The 22,708-nt window shown below is 37.5% G+C and overlaps 1 protein-coding gene and 1 pseudogene across 1 annotated transcript; one reads left to right on the top strand and one right to left on the bottom strand.

The window, feature by feature from the left end:
* Positions 1-393: 393 nt before the first annotated feature.
* Nme5 (NME/NM23 family member 5) lies at positions 394-21,604 on the top strand. The gene is made up of 6 exons (XM_077795772.1): positions 394-487; positions 867-1,041; positions 12,423-12,628; positions 13,382-13,482; positions 15,247-15,365; positions 21,497-21,604. Exons 2-6 carry the CDS (start codon positions 913-915, stop codon positions 21,602-21,604), a joined length of 663 nt encoding a protein of 220 aa, XP_077651898.1. The 5' UTR covers positions 394-487; positions 867-912.
* LOC113191463 (non-histone chromosomal protein HMG-17 pseudogene) lies at positions 3,787-4,289 on the bottom strand (annotated as a pseudogene).
* Positions 21,605-22,708: the final 1,104 nt, after the last annotated feature.

The raw sequence follows: 22,708 nt of genomic DNA, 5'->3' as shown, positions 1-22,708 counted from the left end.
AAGGGAATGGGACTGGCTGAGGGGAGCATTTATGATTTGTCTGATGTATAAAGAGGGGATATCAAAGGATCCTTCAAATGGGTCGGGGTGGGTGAGAAATTATGAAGAAACTGTCTAGTGCTTTAAGGGAAAAACTATAAAACAACAACACTGTTACTGACTCCCTTGGTTCAGAATCCTTCAGGGGGCTGGAGCATATGTGTAGCTCAGTGGTAGGGCCTGTGCTTAGCATGCAGGGGGCCTTGGGTTTAATCCCTAGCCCCAACCACTCCCCAACCCTCAAAGAAAAAGAACCGATCAGAGGCTTGTGAAGTGCCTGCTTGGATTGGCCCTCAGCAGCCACCGTTGGCAAGCCGGAACTTCAGGTCTCCTAGCAACAAGTTTGTGTGGCGGCAGAGGGGTGTTCACCAAGGCGAGTGCTCAGAAAGTCTATCCTGGACAGTACCAGAGGACTTGGGGATCCAACTTTTCACTCACGCTTAACCCTGTATGTAGAGTGGTCTTGGTAGGGCGGGGTCTTTTAAGGCAGTTGGCTGGAACCATTCCCCTCAGTGAGTGGTGAGCTGCGTGGCCGACCAGTCCTCCTCCCCAGCTACAGCGGCCTCCAGGTGTCTGGTCATGTATCAGGCCTTTAGGTCGTCCCTTGGCCTCTGATCTGAGAGCTCTTGGTCCTCCCTTCTTTGATGAAAGCATGTAGGAAAACCCAAGGCTTGACTTGGGCACAGTAGAAATTCGTATTGTCCAGACTGTTTGTAGGAAAACAAGGCAGTTCTCCCTTTATAAATTAATAAAATCTATCACCTAATACTACTATTCTTAATTAAAGTTATGTTGTATTTGGGGTGGGGGAATGTATGTCATTGCAGTTGATATCTGTCAAGAAACTTCTAAATTGTATCCAGAAAAGCCAGAATGGAGATATCAATGCCCCCACCTCAGATATATGTAGAAAAAACTCTGGCTATTATCAAACCAGATATTGTTGACAAAGAGGAAGAGATACAAGATATTATTCTAAGATCTGGATTCACAATTGTTCAGGTAACTTCTGGGCATGATCATGCTTTTTAAAAAAATCTTTGACACCCCCTCCCTTTAAATGTTTATGTAAATGTGCCTACCCATTTAGAGCCTTAGTGTTAAGCATTAAATTTAGCTTTATTTTTCTAAATATAAAAATGGTATGTGACAGTTAAGTTTTTGTCACAGTTCAAGTGGAAATAAAATGAGAAGTAAATCGCTTTTTCCTTCACCTTCCCATCTCCCACCCCACATCCCAATCTCTAGAGAGAGACAACCACTTAACACTTTCTGGTCTTCCAGGAGTTATCTATGTGTTTAAAAACTTTTTTTAAGAATTATTTTTAGTTGTAGATGAACACAATACCCTTATTTTATTTATTTTTTAAACATGGTGCTAAGGATCAAACCCAGTGCCTCACATGTGCTAGACAAGTGCTGTACCACTGAACTACAACCCCAGCCCCACAGACATTTTTCCCACTTAAAATAGAGCTATTCCATCCCTTGTGCCCCTTTACAAAATCCCTTAGATAGCATTCAGATTACATCCAAATCTATCTTATCCTTTCTAATTTAGATGTAATATTTGCCCATACAGTTAATTTACTTGATTCTCTATGGATGGATTTTTAAATTGTTGCTATTTTTTCAATTATTATAAGCATTTAGTATTTTACACCTTACATTTGTTTTATAGTATTCTAGAGGTTTGAAAATGAATATAAAATGTAGGGGCTGGGATTGTGGCTCAGTGGTAGAGTGCTCCTCTAGCATGCTGATCCTCAGCACCACATAAATATAAAATGAAGATATTATGGTCACCTAAAACTAAAAAATAAACATTTTTTAAAAATGTAAAAATTATCAAATATAATTGAATTTGGGGGGGAGGGGGAGTACCAGGGATTGAACTCAAGGGCACTCAACCACTTAGCCACATCTCCAGCCTTTTTTAATATTTTATTTAAGACAGGGTCTCACTGAGTTGCTTGCCCAGCAGAATTGAATAGTGTGTGTGTGTGTGTGTGTGTGTGTGTGTGTGTGTGTGTACGCGCTTGTATGTATGGTGCTGGGGATTGAACCCAGGGCCTTTTGCATGTGAGGTAAGCACTCTACCAACTGAGCTGTATCCCCAGCCCAGAATTGAATAATTTTAACTTGTCCTCTTTTTACTATCTTATTTGAATTTCTAGTATTTTATTCTTTTTTAAAAAATATTTTTTTAGTTGTAGATGGACACAATACCTTTATTTATTTATTTATTTATTTTTATGTGGTGCTGAGGATCGAACCCAGTGCCTCACACATGCTAGGCAAGCACTCCACCACTGAGCCACAAACCCAGCCCCTAGTATTTTATTCTCTTGCATGTATGTATATGGTACCATAGTGCTTATTTAGTTAGTATTTTAAGAATAAAAAAAACTTCAGTTGTCTGTTCAGACATGTGATTTCAGTTGAGCTTTCATGGATAGGTGAGGGCTGAGCATAGGGATGCTACAAGAAAGTATAGGGACATATTTAATATAATTAAAAGATTCAGTTGGCACAGTGGCATATGCCTGTAATCCCAGTGAATTGAGAGACTGAAGCAGAAGATCACCAGTTCAAGGCCAGTCTGGGCTGTTTAGCAAAACTGTGTCAAATAAAAATAGAAAGGGCTCAGTGTTAGAGAGCTCTTGGATTCAGTTCCCAATAGTCGACACACATACACACACACAAACACACACACACACACACACACACACACACACACATACACACACATACAGAAAAAAGCTCCTAAAAATCAGTTTGTGTGTTTGTATGTCACTTGGTTTAGTTAGCAGTAAGTTTCAGACAAAAGCAGCCATTGTATATTTTTTACTTTTCCTTTTCAGTACTGGGGATTGAATCCAAGGCACTCAACTATTGAGCTACATTTCCAGCCCTTTATTTTTATTTTGAGGTTTTTTTTTTTAACTGTATCCAGCTTTATTAAAGATACTTTTCATAAACAATCATAGTATTTCAGGCAGGACATGGGTAGACAATCGTTAACAGTATACAAAAACTTTCAAACTCCCTTTTGGATGGACTACCAAAATCAGAAAGCCACTGTAAAACCCAATCAAGTCTTCATTTGATGCTCTGAATAGGGAAAGTTTAGAGTGAGGGTTGACATTTCACATTTAGCATGTTGTTTAACAACTTTTCACAAGCCGACCCTGACTTTCAGGAAATGAAAGGAAAATGGCAAAAATTATTAATCTGAAGATCCGAAATCTAGAAAAGGAACCGCTGCTTTTCTGAGGGACACTATTCTCAGTGACGTCACTGGAAAGTCCAGATTGCCCCACACACTGGTAATCACACTGGAATCAGGTCCCAACAGGTCTGAGTTTAGGGGAGTTAAGTCTATGCCAATGACAGAGAGGGACAGGAGGACATACAGATGAGTCTGAGTTTTTCCATACCACAAGTCATTTGTGCCAAAGTGGCTATGTGTGCCAAGGTGGCTATGTGTGCCAACATCAGGGAATCCCTTCCTCTTGGGAACAAAGAGGAAGTCTCTCAAAACTAGAAGGGAAAGGTGTTTTCCCCCACAGCAATCCAGCTTTGGAGACATTCTACTAGTGACATATGCTCCTTCCCCCCCAAAACAACAATGAAGTGTTCTGTGTGCTAACAGCATAGCTTAAAAAAAAAAAAAAAGTAAAACAGAATTCTGCATTTTTATAAAACTTGATAAAAAATAGTATTTCAAATTGTACAGTCACCAGAAGTACACAGTTATCAAAAACGCACACACTTCACTTGGCATCTCCAGCACCTTCAGCTTTCTGTGCCTGGTCTGTTTTGGCATCTCCATTTTCTGCAGTTCCCATCCTTGCCAGTGTCAGCTTTTCCCTTTTTCCCTTTGGTACCTTCTCTCCCTTCTTTTCAGGGGCCTTTTTAGGCTTGGTCTCTGACTTTGGAGGAGCAGGTTTGGCAGACAACCTTGCAGATCTTCTCTGTGGTTCGTCTTTCACCTTGGCTTTATCTCCTTTAGCATCCCTTTCAGCCTTTCTCTTGGGCACAGTGGGACGGGGCGGCAGGACGCAGGCACTGGACTTGGGGTTGCAGCGGCAGCACGCAGCTTTGGTCAGTCCGGGTCGTTCTCGCCTTTTCTTCTTCCTATTTTGAGGTTCTTAATAAGTTGCTGAGGCTGGCCTTGAACTTGATCCTTCTGCCTCAGCTTCCCCTGGGCTAGGATTATAGGCATGCCATCTTACCCAATAAGCCATGGTGTATTGTATGTTGCTGTTACTGCTGCTGCTTTGTTTTTCTTCTTTAATTGTGGTAAAATATACATAATAAAATGTACCATTTTAACATTTTTCTTTCTTACACTGGGGATTGAACCCAGAGGTGCTCTACCACTGAGCCACATCCTCAGCCTCTTTTTAGGTTTTTTTCTTTTGGTACAGGATTTCACTACATTGACTCAAATTTGTGATCCTCCTGCCTCAACCTCCTGATTTACTGGGATTACAGACATGAGCCGCCGTGTCCAGCTCATTTTTAAAGGTACAACTTTTTTTTTTTTTGGTCCTGGGGAGTGAACCCAGGGGCACTTTACCAATAAATCCTAGTCTTTTTTATTTTGAGGCGGTGTCTTGCTAAATTGTGTAAAGTTTTGCTGAATTGCTCAGGCTGATCTCAAAATTTCAATCTTTCTGAATCACTAGGGCCACAGTCATGAGCCAGCACACCTGGCAAGGGTTCATTTAAGTGCCATTAAATACATTCACATTGTGTAAATATCACCATCACCCATCTCTGGAACTAAAACTACTCATTAAAAAATAACTCCTTGTTCCCTCTCCCCCATCCCCTGGTAACTGCTATTCTAGTTTCTATCTCTAGGAATTTGACTATTCTAGCTATTTCATGTAAGTGAAATCATACAATATTTGTCCTTTTGTACTGTATGCTTTTAAAAATAGGCTTTCTTGGAGTTAGGAGTCCATTGAATTTGAGGCTTTCCTGTTCTATTTGGGAAAGATTTCTGAAAAATTATATATCTTCTTCTCAGTAGGTGGCAGTCTTTCCTTTGTTTCGAATTAAGAGTTCTGTACTGGTTGTAATTGATATTACCGCTTCTCTTTTTTTGTCAACCTAATTTCAAAAAATTTCACCTGATTTAATTTTAAAGCAAACAATGGCATACTGGTCAGTATCAACTTTAAAGATGTACCTTATTTTTTTTAAATGATGCTGTATTGCTTATTGACTTCTACTTATGGACACAATATTTTCTAGCAGGAAACCAAGGGGGAAATTTCCTTAGAGCTTCCTTACACTTAGTATTCACTTAGCTCTTACATTCAAAGCTTATTCAAATGCATAAGAAACTACTTCAGAAACAAAAATGTTGTATTCACTTAGGAATCTAAGTTTAAAAATTACATCCCTGTATCAGTCTGATACCTTTTTTGTGGTAGCAACTGCACATGATTTTGTTTTATACAGGATTACCCAGGTCAAAGGGTTGTATTGTCACATTTCAGCTCCATGTACCACCATGAGTTTGAGTTTATTTATCCAGAAAATAACTAGAAATGTGAGTTTAAAATTGAGTCACTGAAATATTTATGTTTTAAGAAGCATGTCATTTATATTTACTTTTTCAGTTGAATAATGTTAACTCATTTTGCCTTGAACAAAAGTAATAAATAACTTGGATCTAAGTAATTTACTTCTTTATAACTGCCAAAAAAAAAAGATGCTACATTAGCTAGCAAACTGCAGAAGGTAGCTTTCCCTGCTTAAGAGGCATGTGGTACATTGGGAATGGTAGAGTGCTGGGGAGGAAGGGGACAACTGACAGACCTCTTTGGGAATCTGCTATAGAGTCAAGTAGAGCTCCCTTTAAAAGGTTTAGGGGAGGGCCTGGTGCAGTGGCCCACTCCTGTAATCCTGCGGATCTTGAGTTCAAAGCCAGCCTCAGCAATTTAGTGAGGCCCTAAGCAACTCATCGAGACTCTGTCTCTAAATAAAATACAAAATAGGGCTAGGGAATGTGGCTTAGTGGTTAAGCAACTCTGGGTTCAATCCCCAGTACTAAATAAATAAATAAATAAAATATTTTTTAAAAAGTTTTGGGGCAGGACCCAATTCCACATTAGCCCTGGGAAATAAACCAAGATTTTGTTTTCAAAATGCAAAGTATATCAGGCTTAGCCATGATTTTACCCAGCACTCCATAGGCCTGTGTAAATCCACCATCTTACCTTATAAATGGTTCACAAAAAGAACCGATGAGCCAGGCACAGTGGCACACACCTGTAATCTCAGTGGATGGGAAGGCTGAGGCAGAAGGATTTGAGTTCAAAGCCAGCCTCAGCAGCTTAGCAAGAGCCTGTCTCAAAAAAAGAAAAAGGAGTGGGGCTGGAGTTGTGGCTCAATGGTAAGGCACTTTCCTAGTATGTGTGAGGCCCTGGGTTTGATCCTCAGCACCACATATAAATAAAATAAAGGTATTGTGTCTACTTACAACTAAAAAATAAATATTAAAAAAAGAAAAGAAAAAAAGAAATGTCTAGGGATGTGGATCAGTGGTTAAGCACCCCTGGTAATGGTTCATTCCCCAGTACCAAAAAAAAAAAAAAAAAAATATGAGCATAACACTTTGAGAATGAGAAAGAGTAAGGAAAACAAGATCTTCACTGAATTCCTAATACAATGTGGTAAAACTTCTTTAAGTAGTAAGGAACAATCAGACCTTTTCAAAGAAACCAGCATCTTCAACATAAGGAAATGGCAATTTCAGAATGTCAGTGCATCTGAATCTAAATTACTTGATACTGGGTCATACATACAGTGTTCTCAAAATGATTTTGTGAATGAGAATCCTAAACAAAGACTTATTTTTCTGTTCTTTTCTTTGGTACTGGGTATGGAACACAGAGGCATCTACCACTGAGCTATATCCCTAGACCTTTTTATTTTTTATATTATTTATTTTTTTGTGATGCTAAGGATTGAACCCAGGGGCTTATGCATATGAGGCAAGCACTCTACCAACTGAGCCATATCCCCAGCCCTTTATTTTTTATTTTAAGATAGGGTTTCACTAAGTTGCCAAGGCTAGACTCAAACTTGCAATCTTCCTGCCTCACCCTCTGCTCCCAAATTTCTGGGATTACAGGCATGCACTATCACACCTAACTTTAAACAAGGATTAAATGAAGAAAAAGGAAAATTGATGATGTATCATTCTGTATCATTCACAATAAAGAAGGTCTTTTTTTCTTTCTTTATTTTTTATTTTATTGTTTTTATTATTATTATTATTATTATTATTATTATTATTATTATTTGGTAGCAGGAATTAAACCCAGGGGCACTTAACCACTGAGCAATATCCCCAGCCCTTTATATGTTTTATTTATTTTTTTATTAATATTTTTAGTTGTAGATGGACATATAACTTTATTTTATTCATTTATTTTTATGTGGTGCTGGGATCAAACCCAGTGCCTCATATGTGCTAGGCAAACGCTTTACCACTGAGCTACAAACCCAACCCCTTATGTTTTATTTTGAGAAAGGATTTTGCTGTGTTGCTCAGGGGCTTGCTAAATTGTTGAGTTGGCTTTGAACTCACTATCATCCTGCCTCAGCCTCCCAAGTCTCTGGTATTACAGGTTTGACAAACTCTCAAAACCTTCTTTGAAGGCTAAAATTAGTCAAAATATATAGATCAAAGAATGTCTTATTTACAGTTGTTAATAAGGAAGTGAGAAGTTTCAAAAGCACTTGATTTAGCTAATCCTTGATACTATTATTTAAAATTGAGACAGATACTATGTATGGTTCTTATGCAAATTAGTGGTCTTTGTTGGGCATGAATGAGTGTAACTGTGTGTGTGTGTGTGTGTGTGTGTGTGTGTGTGTTACCAGAGATTGAACCCAGGGTCCCTTAACCACTGAATCACATCCTCAGCCCTTTTTAGGTTTTATTTTGAGACTGGGTCTTGCTAAATTGCTGACTTAAATTTTCAATCCTCCTACCTCAGCCTCCTGAGCTGCTGGGATTACAGGGTGCCCCACCACACTCAGCCCTTTATTTTTTATCTATTGGTACTAGGGATTGAACCCGGAGCACTTTGTCATTGAGCTACATCCAATTCTTTATTTTCTGTTTTGAGACAGTATCTCTCTAAGTTGCTGAGAGTCTTGCTAAATTGAGCAGGCTAGGCTTGAACTCAGACTCTTGAGCCTCTAAGATTGCAGGTATGCCACCATTACCAGCTGAATTTAATTTACATTTATGATGATGATGATGATGATTATTGAACACAGAGGTGCTCAACTATTGAGCCAAAATGCCAGCCTTATTTATTTATTTAAGTACCAGGAATTGAATCCAGGGGTGCTTGACCACTGAACCACATCCCTAGCCCCTTTTTATATTTTATTTAAAGACAGGGTCTCATTGAGTTGCTTAGGGCCTCACTAAATTGCTAAGGCTGGCTTTGAATTCACAAACATCCTGTCTCAGCCTTCCTAGTCACTGGGATTTCAGGCATGCACCACTGTGCCTGGCTCCCATTTTATTTTGAGACAGGGCCTCACTAAATTGGGGAGGCTGGCTTTGAACTTGTGATTGTCCTGCCTCAGCCTTCTGAGCCACTGGAGTTACAGGTGCCGGCCACCATACCTGGCCATTTATTTATTTATTTAGGAACCAAGACTTGGATCTGGGGTGCTTAACCATTGAGCCACATCCCCTAGCTTTTTTTTTTTGTTGTTGGTACTGGGGATTGAACCCAGGGATGCTTTATCACTGAGCTACATCCACATCACCTCCCTGCTTTTTTTCCCCCTTGATTTTGAAATAGGGTCTTGCTAATTTGCCGAGGCTGGCCTCTAACTTCCAATCCTCCGGGCTCCAGCCTCCTGAGTTGCTGGGATTACAGGCATACCGCCATACCCAGGTAGGCCAAGAATTTTTACAGTAGTTTAGGTTTAGAAATTCATCAGATTGGACTCTTTTAATATTTAAAATAAAACTTTTTACCACACACAAGAGAATGGGGGAGGGTTGGAGTAATGAAGAGAAGTTGATCTATAGGTACTGAACTTTAATTAGATTGGATAAGATGTTCTGGCATGCTATTGCACAGTATGATAATGGACTATATATTTCCAAAAGCTAGAAGAAAGGAGTTTTAATGTTTTCTCCATAAAGAAATGATAATGTTTGGAGAGATGGATATGTTTAACCTGATCTAAACATTATACAATGTGCCAAGTGTGGTAGTACAAGCCTGTAATTCCAGTTACTCAGAAGGCTAAAACAGGAGAGTCTAGAGTTTTGAGGCCAGCCTGGACAATTTAGTGAGACCCTGTTTCAAAACAAAAAGGACTAGGATGTAACTCAGTGGTACAGCCCCACTGGGTTTGATCCCCAGTACCTAAAAAAAAAAAAAAAAAAAAAAAAAAAAAAAAAAAAAAACCAATGGTGGGCATAGGGTTCACACCTGTAGCACACCTGTAATTCCAGCAATTTGGGAGACTGAAGTAGGAGGATTGCAAGTTCAAAGTCAGCCTCAGCAACTTAGGGAGATCCTGTCTCAAACTTAAAAAAAAAAAAAATACAGGACTGGGATATAGCTCAGTGGTAAAGGAGCCCCAGGGTTCAGTCCCCAGTATCCCTCCTATCCCTCCCAATTACACATTTTGTGTGTGTGTGTGTGTGTGTGTGTGTGTATCTCACATGGTACCCCATCAATAAGTATAATGTTTATTCTTTGTAAGTTAAAAAATAAAGTTAGTCTTGGGGTGTAGCTCAGTGACAGAGTGCTTGCCTATCATGTGTTAGGCCCTAGGTTCAGATACCTGGCACCACAAAAAAATAAAGTTAGGCCAGGGCTTGATGGCACATACCTATAATCCCAGCAATTTGGGAAGCTGAGGCAGGAAGATTGCAAGTTCTAGGCCATCCTGGACCACTTAGTGATAGCCTATCTCAAAATTCAAAAACAAAATAACAAAAATAGTGGAGCAGGACTAGAGATGTAGCAGAGCCCTTGCCTAGCCTATGTGAAGCCTGGATTCAATCCCCAGCACTACAAAAATAAAAATAGAAATTAAAAATGTAGCTTAGTGGTAGAGTGCTTGCTTATCATGTGCGAGTCCAAGTTTCAGTCCCCAGCACTACACACACACACATACACACAAAGTAAATTTAAATTTTAAAAAAAATGATGGAGATTTTTATCCTTTGCCTAGTGACTTCTCTCCATGTCTTACTATCTTTACTCCATACTCTAGTCAGAAATTCTTTGATGTCTTTTTTTTTCTTTAGAGAATGTTGCCCAGCTGGCCTTTTAACTCATGGGCCCAACTAATTCCTTCTGTCTCAGGCTCCCAAGTAGTTGGGACTACATGTGTGGACCACTATCCCCAGATATTGGTGTCTATTTTTATCCTTCTGTTCTAGAGATTAACCTAGGGACACTACCACTGAGCCACATTCCCAACCCATTTTTAATTTTAAGACAGAGTCTCAGCCAGGCACAGTGGTGCACATCTGTAATCCTAGAGATTTGGGAGGCTGATTTGGGAGCATTGCAAGCTCAAGGCCAGCCTCAGTGAATTATCGAGGCCCTAAACTACTTAGTGAGACCCTGTCTCAAGATAATAAATAAAAAGGGGATGTAACTCAGTGGTAAAACGCACCCCTGGGTTCAATCTCTAATATGAAAAGAAAAAAAGGAGAGAGAGAGAGAGAGAGAGAGAGAGACAAGGTCCCAGGAAATTCACTAGGCTGATTTCAAATTTGCCAAACCCTGCCTCAACCTTCTGAATAGCTGGAATTACAGGTGTGTAATACCAGGTTCAACTGGTGATTTGAATCCAGGAGCACTTAACCACAGAGCAACATCCCCAGCCCTTTTTAATTTTTTTTTTTTTTTAATTTTGAGACAGATTCTCTCTAAGTTGCTCAGAGCCTCACTAAGTTGCTGAAGTTGGCTTTGAACTTGTGATCCTCCTGCCTCAGCCTCCCCAGTTGCTGGGATTACAGGCATGAGTTTCCACAAGTTTTTTTTTTTTTTCCAGCACTCAAAATAACTGCTTTTATGGAATAAGTGATATTCAAATTGGGGAAAACGATTGACCCAGCTATCATGATTTTTGAAATTTAATTGCCCCTTCTTTTTTTTTTTTTTTGTGGTGCTGGGGATTGAACCCAGGGCCTGGTACATGCCAGGCTAGCGCTCTACCAACTGTGCTATATCCCCAGTCCTAATTGTTCCTTCTTATAAAGCTTCACATTTGTGGAGGGGGGGGAACATTTATTTGTCCAAAATGTTTCATATTATGTCAAATGGAGAAATGAAACACAACTAATTTTTCTTAGGATTACAGTGAAATCAACAGATATGTCAGAACCAGAATAAAGAATACATAACATTCAAGTGAAAATGTTCCTTTCTGCATCATTTTTCTGCATGATATTTCTAATGACCATAACGAAACCAGTTTCCCAAGTAATGTAGAAAAATTTAACAAAGAATGGAAAAAATCACACATATATAGTGAAAGATGAATTTGAAATATTCAGAAGTCCAATTTTGTTTCTTTAATATGTATGAAGTACACATTGACAACATCCTGATAATTGGAATATTACTTTAGGAAGGAGATGTGATGGGGGCTTACATGTATTATCTCAGTTACTCAGAAGGCTGAGGGAGGAGGATCACAAGTTTGAGGCTAACCTTAGCAACTTAATTTGAGACCCTGTCTAAAAATAAAAATTAAAAAAGGCTGTGTTTGTAGCTCAGTGGTAAAGTGCCCCTGTGTTCAACCTCCAATTTTAATTAATTAATTCCAAATAAATAAATTCTCAGTATAAATAAATAAAAAGGGCTGGGAATGTAGCTTCATGGTAGAATATTCCTGAGTTAATCCCAAGAACCAAAAATAGTGGGAAGGAGCAGTGTGCAATTGTGTATGCCTGTAATTTTAGCAAGTTGGAGGTTGAGGAAAGATTACTACAAATTCAAGTCCAGTCTGTTTCAAAATAAAATGAAAATAAAGTAAAAATGGCTGGGGGTGTAGAAGGCCCCTGGGTTAAATCCCCAGTATCACTAAAAAAAAAAAAAAAAAAAAAGGAAATACGATGAATTTGTCATTAGTAAGGAAGGTTGCCAAACTGGAATCATTTTTCTTCAGTAGGTTACATAATACCTCTTATTATCTTATTTCAGTATACATTTAATTATCATGTTCTTTCTTCATAATATAAAGATAAGCCAAGTTTGTAATTAGATTGGTACTAATTTCAAGTTATTTTAATGACTTAATAAGGTACTATTGAACTGTCACTTTAAATGCTTTTGTTAACTTTGTTTTTCTTATAGAGAAGAAAACTACATCTTAGCCCTGAGCACTGTAGTAACTTTTATGTGGAACAGTATGGGAAAATGTTTTTCCCAAATTTAACAGCCTACATGAGTTCTGGACCACTTGTTGCCATGATATTAGCTAGACATAAAGCCGTCGCTTACTGGAAAGAACTTTTGGGACCAAGTAATTCTTTAGTAGCTAAGGAGACACACCCAGACAGGTAATCTTCCTGGGATGGGAGAATTGAATCCATCTGTAAAAATTTTTTAAAAAGAAAGTCTGATTTTATTGTAATGGGATTTTTCTTTTATTTAGAAGTTTTCCTCAATTAGCTTTTCTTTGAGGAGTCTGTGGGGTTTTGATTTTCTATTTTAACTATTTCAGTGTCTATCTTAATACCAAATACTACAAAAGGCCTCAGAAAATTATAATTTGATTAATTAGCCTTATTCTTTTCTTATCCTTGAATTAAACTGCCACTGAAGTAGGATTTTTCATGGGAAAATTGGTATGGTATTTTAAAAGAATATTGGTAATTCAGAAGAAACCCAAATTTTCAGCATTATCACTAATGTCTGAAAACAAGAGGACACTGAGTTCTTGAACACCATCAACCCACACCCATTGTTGGGGATTGAACCTAGGGCCTCACACATGCCAGGCAACCATCTACCACTAAGCCATATCCTTACCCTGAGTTCTGGCACTTCTGTGTATGCATTGCTTTTTCAGTTCTCACAAAATAACACCGCTTTCTTACCTAGAGAACTCCTATTTTCCCAGTGTATCCTTCCTGCAGATTTAAATGTATTTGGCCCTTATCTAGATAGATATAAGCTAAAGTTCAAAATATATGAAAGCCCACATAAGTGAGAAGTGGCAATGCTTCTGTAAGATTTCTAAGTAGAATGCATTCATATGAAATAAGGAAAAGGTGTGGATTGGATGGGCATCAACTCTAATTTACTTTTAGTCTAAGGGCAATTTATGGCACAGATGACCTGAGGAATGCACTTCATGGGAGTAATGACTTTACTGCAGCAGAAAGAGAAATTCGTTTCATGTTTCCTAAAGGTGAGTTACATGTGACTGATCTGTCAACTCTATCGCCTTATTTGATTTTTCTTTTCTTTTGAAGATATGGCTGGGAAGGAAGATAACAGGAGTTTTCTCCGATATATTTTGTCATATTTTCAAGTTGGAGTTACTCAATAACTTGAAGCCACAAATCGAAAACTAAACATTTCCACAGAACTAAACTGTGCCCTTTAGGGAATCTTTTGAAAGTTTTTTTTTTTTCTTTCTTTCTCTTAGATTAGACATATTTAGGGTTGCTCTTCTCCTAATCTTTAGTGCTTCAATAAAACTTTTTATACGAGAAGTAGGGGAAGGAAGGAAGAAAAGGAACTCTCTTAGAAATTACAATTGATTTACCATCTTCTCTAACAGTTAACTGTTTGCCTAACAAAGTCTCATGCAGTTATGAAATTAACAATTCTAGGATCTTTTTTTTGTTTCCATTCTACTGTGGACGCTGTAAGCTTCTTGGAAGAGGACATAGTAAGGAACAGCACTGATATTTTGGGATGGTTTTCAATCATATTTTTAACAAAAAGAAAAATCTGGTGACCAGTAGCTTTACTTTCTCATCTTTATTAAAAGTAACACATTGGGCTGGGGGGGGGGGTATATCTCAGTGTATCTGGAGGAAAGCACTTGCTTAAGAATGCACCATATCCTGGATTTGATCCCCAGCATTGCAGATAGGAAAAAGAAAAAAGAAAAATAATGGACCTACTATTACTTATTATATATATATATATATATGGCAGGATGGGGAGGTGCAGATCCTGGGGATTGAATCAGAGGTACTTTACCATAGAACTACTTCCCCAGCCCTTTTTATTTTAAGACAGTTTCTCACTAAATTGCTGAAGCTGGCCTTGAACTTACAATGTTCTGTCAGTTTCCTGAATATAAATATATTCTTTATAAATTCTATTTATTGTAAGACTTGTCACTTGTAGTGTGACAAGAAAATAAAACTGAAAAGTCTAAAAATTTCTGAATCTGACATATTTAAAAATTTGAAAAGAGTAGAAATATTAATAAAATTGTATAGATGGAAACATTTTATATGAATACTCAGTACTCTGTAAGAGCAAGAACTATATATTATTTACTATTGTTTCTGTAACACTGTGTAAAGTATTAGGAGATAATTCATTCAACAAATAACAAGTACTTTGTCTCCTAGTTTTGAACATTTATTCACATTTTCATAATATTGTCTACTATAAAATACTTTATATTTTATATAAAACAGTATTTATTTTATAAAAACTGGGCGTGGTGTTGCACATATGTGATCCTAGTTATAAGTGGACACAATATCTTTATTTTATTTTTTTAATGTGGTGCTGAGGATCAAACCCAATACCTCACACATGCTAGGTGAGTGCTCCACCTCTGAGCCACAATCCCAGCCCCCCCCCCCATTTATATTTAAAGATAGGGTCTTCCCAGATTGCTTAGTCTGGCCTCAAACTTGTGATAGTCCTCTTTAAGCCTCATGAGTAAGCTGGGATTATAGGTGTCTGCCACCGCGCTAGGTTTCAGGTATCCTTTTTTTTTTTTTTAATAGTTTTTAGTTGTTGATGAAGTTTTATCTTATTCATTTATTGATATGCAGTGCTGAGAATCAAACCCAGTGCCTCACACAGAAAGCAAGCCCTCTACCACTGAGCCACAATCCCAGCCCTCTGGTATCCTTTCAAATAACTTTCTTATATTTCATCACTTATGTTTGTTTTAACAAGAATATATTTGTATTTACAGTGATTGTTGAGCCCATTCCAATTGGACAAGCCGCTAAGGACTATTTAAATTTATATGTCACACCAACTCTGCTTAAAGGACTCACAGAGCTTTGTAAACAAAAACCAAGAGATCCTTTTGTAAGAAATCTTTTGTACATTAAAAAAAGTGTTGTCTGTAGTTGTCATTTTAAAACATTGTATTTTTTGAAATAGTGAAAGTATTGAAAGCTTTTTTAAAATGAGCATTTTAAAAACTATTTTATATACATTTCAGATATTTAGCGTAACTATTGATTACTTATTTACTTGCTGAATTTTTGTTCAGCATTTTAATTCTCATGTTATCTAATATTTTTTAAAAATTAAACATTTTTTTTATCTATTTGTAGTACTTGAGTTTGAACCCAGGAACACTCTACCACTAAACCACATCCCAGACCTTTTTATTTTTTTTAATTTTTAGATAGGGTATCAATAAATTGCTGAGGCTGGCCTTGAACTTGTGATCCTCCAGTTTCCCCAGTCATTGGTATTACAGTTATGTGCCATGGTGCCTGGCATCATAATATCTATTTTTTTTTTAACTAGAGCAACTTATATTTATTCACATTCCCAAATGCCTCCAAAATGCTCAGTAAAATGTAAGAATAGTTTGGTAGAAGGAATTAGGATAGTTATTCAGGGTCAACTGTCATCCAGTGTCTTCTTTACAGTTACTCCTACCCATTTGAAGACTCTCAAAGATCAACAGGGAAGGTTATTTTATTTAATGCAATCCTAGGGACAGAATCCACGAGTACCCTACCACTGAGGTATAAAACCCCAGCACTGCCCCTCACCCACCTTTTGAGACAGAATCTTGATAAATTGCTGAGGCTGGCCTCAAACTTGAGACACTTCTGCTTCAGCCTCCCAAGTAACTGAGATGGCAGGCATGTACCACTTCTCCAGCAGGGAAGATTACTTTAATGCCAGCTTTTCTTTTCTTTGCAGTACAGGGAATTGAACCCAGGGCTCTCCTGCATGCCACACAAATGCTTTACCCCTGAGCTACATCCCAGCCTTTTTATTTTGAGACAGGGTTTTAATACATTGCTTAGGCTGGCCTTGAATTTTCCATCCTCTTACCGAAAAACTTCTTGAGGATCTTGGATTACAAATATGTACTACCTTGCCAGATGGAAAAGATCTAATCCCTTCTACTAATTTTCTGCTTTCATCAGAAAATAAAATAGGCATATTGTGAAAATAATATGTTTATTTAATAAGAAGCCTGTGACTGCTGGGTGTAGAGGTGCATGCCTGTAATTCCAGCAGTTTGATAGCCTGAGGCAGGAGAATTGCAAGTTCAAAAGCAGCCTCAACAAATTAGTGAGGTCCTGTGTCAAAACAAAAACTAAAAAGGTCTGGGAATGTGGCTCAGTGGTTAAGAGCCCCTGTGTTTAATTCCTGTTAACAACAACAACAACAACAAATTAATAAAATAAATAAATAAAAAGGGCTGGGGGTATAGCTCAGTGGTAGAGAGTCCCAATACTGAGGGGGGAAAAAAAGAAAAAATAAAATTTTAATTCTTTAAAAATATATTTTTTTTTAGTTGTAGATGGATACAATACATTAATTTTATCTATTTTTATGTGATGCTGAGGATCGAACCTAGTGCCTCACATGTGCTAGGCAAGCTCTCTACCACTGAGCCACAACCCCAGGCCCCAGTTTTAATTCTTTTTTTTTTGTACCAGGGATTGAACTCAGGGGCACTTGACCACTAAGCCACATCCCCATCCCTATTTTGTATTTTATTAGAGACAGGGTCTCACTGAGTTAGTTGCTCACTTTTGCTGAGGCTGGCTTTGAACTCGGGATCCTCCTGCCTCCTCCACCTCCTGAGCCGCTGGGATTACAGGTGTGCGCCACAATTTTAATTCTTTATTTTACTTTTTACAATTCTGAGAATCAAACCCAGCACCTTGTGCATGCTAGGCAAGCACTCTACCAACTGAACTACATCTCCAAGCCCTCTTCTAGAATTTTTGTTTTGTTTTCTCAGGGATGGAACCCAGGGCCTCACACATACTAGGCAAGTGCTTTACCACTAAGCTACATACATCCCCAGTCCTAGAGTTTTTATGTTTGATTTAATCCTGCATTGGATTTATTTTTGCATATAACACAAAATGAAGATGCATATTGATTATTTTCCTGACCAATTGTCCTTGTACATTGATTTGTAAAGCTTGATTTAATCACATAATAAATTCTGTACTCTGCTCCATTGACCTGTAGTTTTTGTTGTTGCTGTTTTTGGATTTTTTGGTACTGGTTATTGAACCCAGGGGTGCTTAACCACTGAGCCACATCCCCAACCCTTTTTTAAAATATTTTATTTAGAGACAGAGTCTCACTAAGTTACTTAAGGCCTCACTAAATTTTCTGATGCTGGCTTTGAACTCACAATCCTTCCTGCCTCAGCCTCCCAAACTGCTAGGATTATAGGCATATGCCTCAGCACCCAGCTTGAATCAATAGTTTTAACAAGTACCCCCCAAAATAACTTTTAACACTATTTTCACTACTTTTGTATATACCTGCTTTTTAATTTTTTACTGTGGTGTAATATATATATAATTTATATATGCATAAAATTTGCCATTTAAATTTTTTTAAAAAATATTTGTTTTAGTTGTAGATGGACATATCTTTATTTATGTGGTGCTGAGGACTGAACCCAGTGTCTCACATGTGCTAGGCAGGCACTCTACCACTGAGCGACAACCCCAGCCCCCATTTTAACTTTTTTTTTTTAGGTGTAGATGGACACAACACAATGCCTTTATTTTATTTATTATTATTATTTTTTAATGTGGTGCTGAGAATCAGCCGGGTCCCACCAGTGCTAGGGGAGTGCTCTACCACTGAGCCACAATCCCAGCCCGTCCATTTTAACTTTTTAAAGTGAACAATTCAGTGGCATTAATTATATTTAGAATGTTGTATAACCTTTACCACTACCTATTTCCAAAATGTTCTCATTATTCCAAACAGAAATTCTATAACCATCAAGCAATTACTCTCCATTCTCTTCTTTTTCTCAACTGGTATCTTCTATTTTTTTTCCTGTCTCTATCAAATTGTTGTATTTATTTCATATAAGTGGAATCATACAATATGTGTTCTTTTGTGGTGGCTTAGTTCACTTATAACATTTTTTTTTTTAAGAATTAGTGTATTAGGGTGGGGATGTGGCTCAAGTGGTAGCGAACTAGCCTGGTATGCATGGGGCACTGGGTTCCATCCTCAGCACCACATAAAAATAAAATAAAGATGTTGTGTCCACCGAAAACTAAAAAAAAAAAAAAAAAAATTAAAAAATTCTCTCTCTCTCAAAAAAAAAAAAAAGAATTAGTGCATTGGTTTTCTTATTTATAAGATTTTTTAATGTGGTGCTGAGGATCAAACCCAGTGTCTCATGCATGTGAGAGGCAAGCGCTCTACCACTGAGCTACAACCCCAGCCCCTACTTAACACAATTTTTTATGTTCTTTTTTATTTTGTTTTATAGTATTGGTGATTGCAGTACTGGAGCTACATTCTCAGTCCTTTTTTTTTTTTTTTTTTTTTTTTTGAGACAGGATCTGGCTAGATTGCCCAGCTAGCCTCAAACTTGCAATTGTCCCATCTCAGCCTACAGAGTAGCTGGAATTACAGATGTCCACCACCAGGCGTGGTTTTCATTTTTTTTTTTTTTTAAGGCTTTGTTGTTGTTGTTGTTGTTGTTGTTGTAGATGGGCACAATACTTTTGTTTTATTTTATTTATTTATGTGGTGTTGAGGATCTACCCCAGTGCCTCATGTATGAGAGACAAGCACTCTACCACTAAGCCACAAACCCAGACCTTCATTTGATTTTGATTTGCATTTTCCTAATGATTAATGATGTTGAATATCTTTTCATGAACTAATTGGCCATTTGTAAACCTTATTGGAAGAAATGCCTATTCAAATTTGGCATTACTGGGCGAAGTGGCCCATGCCTATAATCCTATCTGCAAGGGAGGCTGAGACAGTACGATTGCAGTTCAAAGCCAGGCTCAACAAAAGCTAGGCACTAAGCAACTAAGTGAGACCCTGTCTCTAAATAAAATACAAAATAGGGCTGGGGATGTGGCTCAGTGGTTGAGTGCCCCTGAGTTCAATCCCTAGTACCCACCCATCAAAAAAAATTTGAGTTCTTTGCCTGTTTTTTAATTGGGTTATTTTGATGAATTATAGGGTTTTTAAAAAATATTTCCAGATATTAAATATTTATAAGATGCATGATTTGCAAATATTTTCTCCCAATCTGTAAATTGTCTTTCCCCTTTCTTAATTAATTATATCCTTTGAAGTATGAAAGTTTTTCAAATTTGATAAAGTCCAAGTTTTTCTTTTGTGTTTTGGGCTTTTACTATTATATATAAGATTCTATTGCTAAATCCAAGGCTGTGAAATTTTGCCCATTTGTTTTCAGGATTTTATTAGTTTTTAGTTCTTATAATTAGGTCAGTCATCGATCCATTTGGAGTTAACTTTTATATGTATTGTGAGGTAAGGGTCCAATTTCATTCTTCTACATATAGAAACCTAGTTGTCACAGTACCATTTGTTTAAAGCAATTATTCTTTCTGTATGAGTGGAATTGGTACCTTTGTCAAAATTGGGGCTGGGGATGTAGTGTGAGACATTGGTTTTGAGTCTCAGCACCACATATAAATAAAACAAAGGTCAAGAGACAACTAAAAATATTTTTAAAAAGTAAATTGGCCACAGATGTATGGATTTATTTCTGGAAATAGTTAAAATCACCTCTTATGCCAGGTACAGAGGTGCACACCTGTAATCCCAGCAGCTCAGGGGGCTGATGCAGGAGGATCACAAGTTCAATGCCAGCCTCGGCAAGTTAGTGAGATCCTATGTCAAAATAAAACAATAAAAAAGGGGATGGGGATGTGGCTCAGGGGTTAAGCGCTCCTGGGTTCAATCCCTGGTACCAAAAGAAAAAAAAATCATCTCTTATGCATAGCACCCGGGCCCCTGGGTTTGAGCGCCATCATGGAAAAAAATCCCTTGTTCTGAACATTTGTATTAAAGCAAATAATTATTAATATAATTATATCTTTGTAACTTTTAAAAAAAATTTTCAGTGGACACAACGTCTTTATTTTATTTTTATGTGGTGCTGAGGATCGAACCCAGTGCCCCACACATGCCAGGCGAGGATGTTATGCTTGAGCCACATCCCCAGCCCCCTCTTTGTAACTTTTTAAACTACGCTATCTGAATGGTGGGCATTAATTATGCTTTTGGATATGGGAATGCGCTTGGGGAAATTTACAACTAAACTTCTATGTCTGTCTTTGTTGTTTTGTTCATTTATGTATGTATGTATGTATGTATGTATGTACTGGAGCTTGAACCCAGTGGTGATTTACCACTGAGCTACACCCCCAGCCCTTTTTTATTTTGAACCAGGGCCTCACTTAGTTGCTTGGAACCTCACTAATTTGCTGGGGCCAGCTTCAAATTTGTAATCTTCTTGACTCAGCCTCCCAAATCCTGGGATTTCAAGCAGACCGCAGTACCCAGCTCTCTTTTTTTTTTTTTTTTTTTTAAGAGATAGGGTCTTGCTGGGCGCCATGGTGTAAACCTGTAATCCCAGCAGTTTGGGAGGCTGAAGTAGGAGGAGTTCAAAGCCTCAGCAAAAACTAGGTGCTAAACAGTTCTGTGAGACCCTGTCTCTAAATAAAATACAAAATAGGGCTGGAGATGTGGCAGCTCAGTGATTGAGTGCCCCGGAGTTCAATCCCTGGTACCAAAAAGGAAAAAAAAAAAAAGAGAGAGAGAGAGAGAGTGAGAGAGAGAGAGAGATATGGGGGTCTATTATTTTGCTTTGTTTCCTTTTCTTTTTAAATGGTACTGAAGATCAAACCCTAGGCATGCATATGGTAAGCATGCTTTCTCTACCACTGAGCTATGCAACCTTCTGTTCACTTTCATGAATTCTTTGAGTTTTTTTTAAGTAGGATTATGCTATCTATGAACAATTTTACTTCTTCTTTTCCAATTTTGACATATACTTTACAATTTTGCATAATATAAATCATTTTTTATTTTTAATGGTCATTTCCTTAAAGTGATATTGAAAACTAAGTTTCTAATTAATATAGTATGTATTAGAAAGAAATATTTAAGTATTTAACTTAAGATTTTTTTTTTCTTTTCTTCCATAGATTTGGCTAGCTGATTGGTTGCTGCAGAATAATCCCAACAAACCCAAATTTGATTATCATCATATAATTGCAGAAGAGCCTCAAAATCCTCCAAAGAACAAATCATGAACTATCTTATTGCAAAAGCTTCTGCTTCTGCTTTAAAAAACAAAAATAAAAACGAACAAAAAAAACTACCACCTTATTCATTGCTTATCTCATGTGACTTCCTGGGTTCAATCCCTAGCATCACACAAAAAGGAAATAAATAAAGAAAAGAAATTAAAAAGAAACCTTATTCCTAAAGCTTTATTTCTTTAAAATAAGCATGGTGGCATGCACCTGTAATCCCAGTGACTTGGAAGGCTAAAGTGGGAAGATTTCAAGTTTAAGCCAGCCTTAGCAATTTAATGAGCTTCCTATCTCAAAATTTACAAAGGACTGGGGATATATCTCTGGTAGCCAAGCATGAGTAAGGCCCAAGGGGGGAAAGAAAAAGAAAATGGAAATAGGAAGAACTATTCTAGATTAAAAGACACTAAAGCAATTATCTTAACCAAGCTGCACACTATGGTACATGCCCATAATCTCTGCAACTCAGGAGGCTGATGGGAGGATTGCGAGTTTGAGACCAGCTTCAGCAACTTAGTGAGTTGAGCAACTTAGTCTCAGTCTAAAAATAAAAAATAAAAAGGACTGCAGATATGGGGCTAGGGTTGTGGCTCAGCGGTAGAGCGCTTGCCTCACATATGTGCATCACTGGGTTCGATCCTTAGCACCACATAAAAATAAATAAACAAAATAAAGGTATTGTGTCTGTCTACAACTAAAAAAAAAAAAAAAAAAAAAAAAAAAAGGACTGCAGATGTGGCTCAATGGTAGAAGGCCCCTGGGTTCAATCCCCAGTTAAGAAAAAAATAAGAAAGAAAAAAAAAGGGGAGATAGGAAAAACTGTTCTAGTTTAAAAGATACTAAAAAGATGATTAAATGTAATGAGTAAGTCTTGACAGGATTATGATTTTTAAAAAAATTCTATATGGACTGGGGATATACACAGTGGTGGAATGCCACACAACCTACTACCAGAAAACAAAAAAAACAAAATTAAAAACTATAAACAACATTTAGAGGACAAAGAGATTTAGATATTTAAATAGTAGATAACATTAAGAAATAATTGCAAATCATTAAAAGGAGAATGTTATTATTTTTAGGTAATGAACTCTAATAAAA

The sequence above is a fragment of the Urocitellus parryii genome, chromosome 1, assembly GCF_045843805.1.
Source record: "Urocitellus parryii isolate mUroPar1 chromosome 1, mUroPar1.hap1, whole genome shotgun sequence".
In the NCBI taxonomy this organism is placed as follows: domain Eukaryota; kingdom Metazoa; phylum Chordata; class Mammalia; order Rodentia; family Sciuridae; genus Urocitellus; species Urocitellus parryii.
This window is presented reverse-complemented; position numbering and strand designations above follow the sequence as displayed.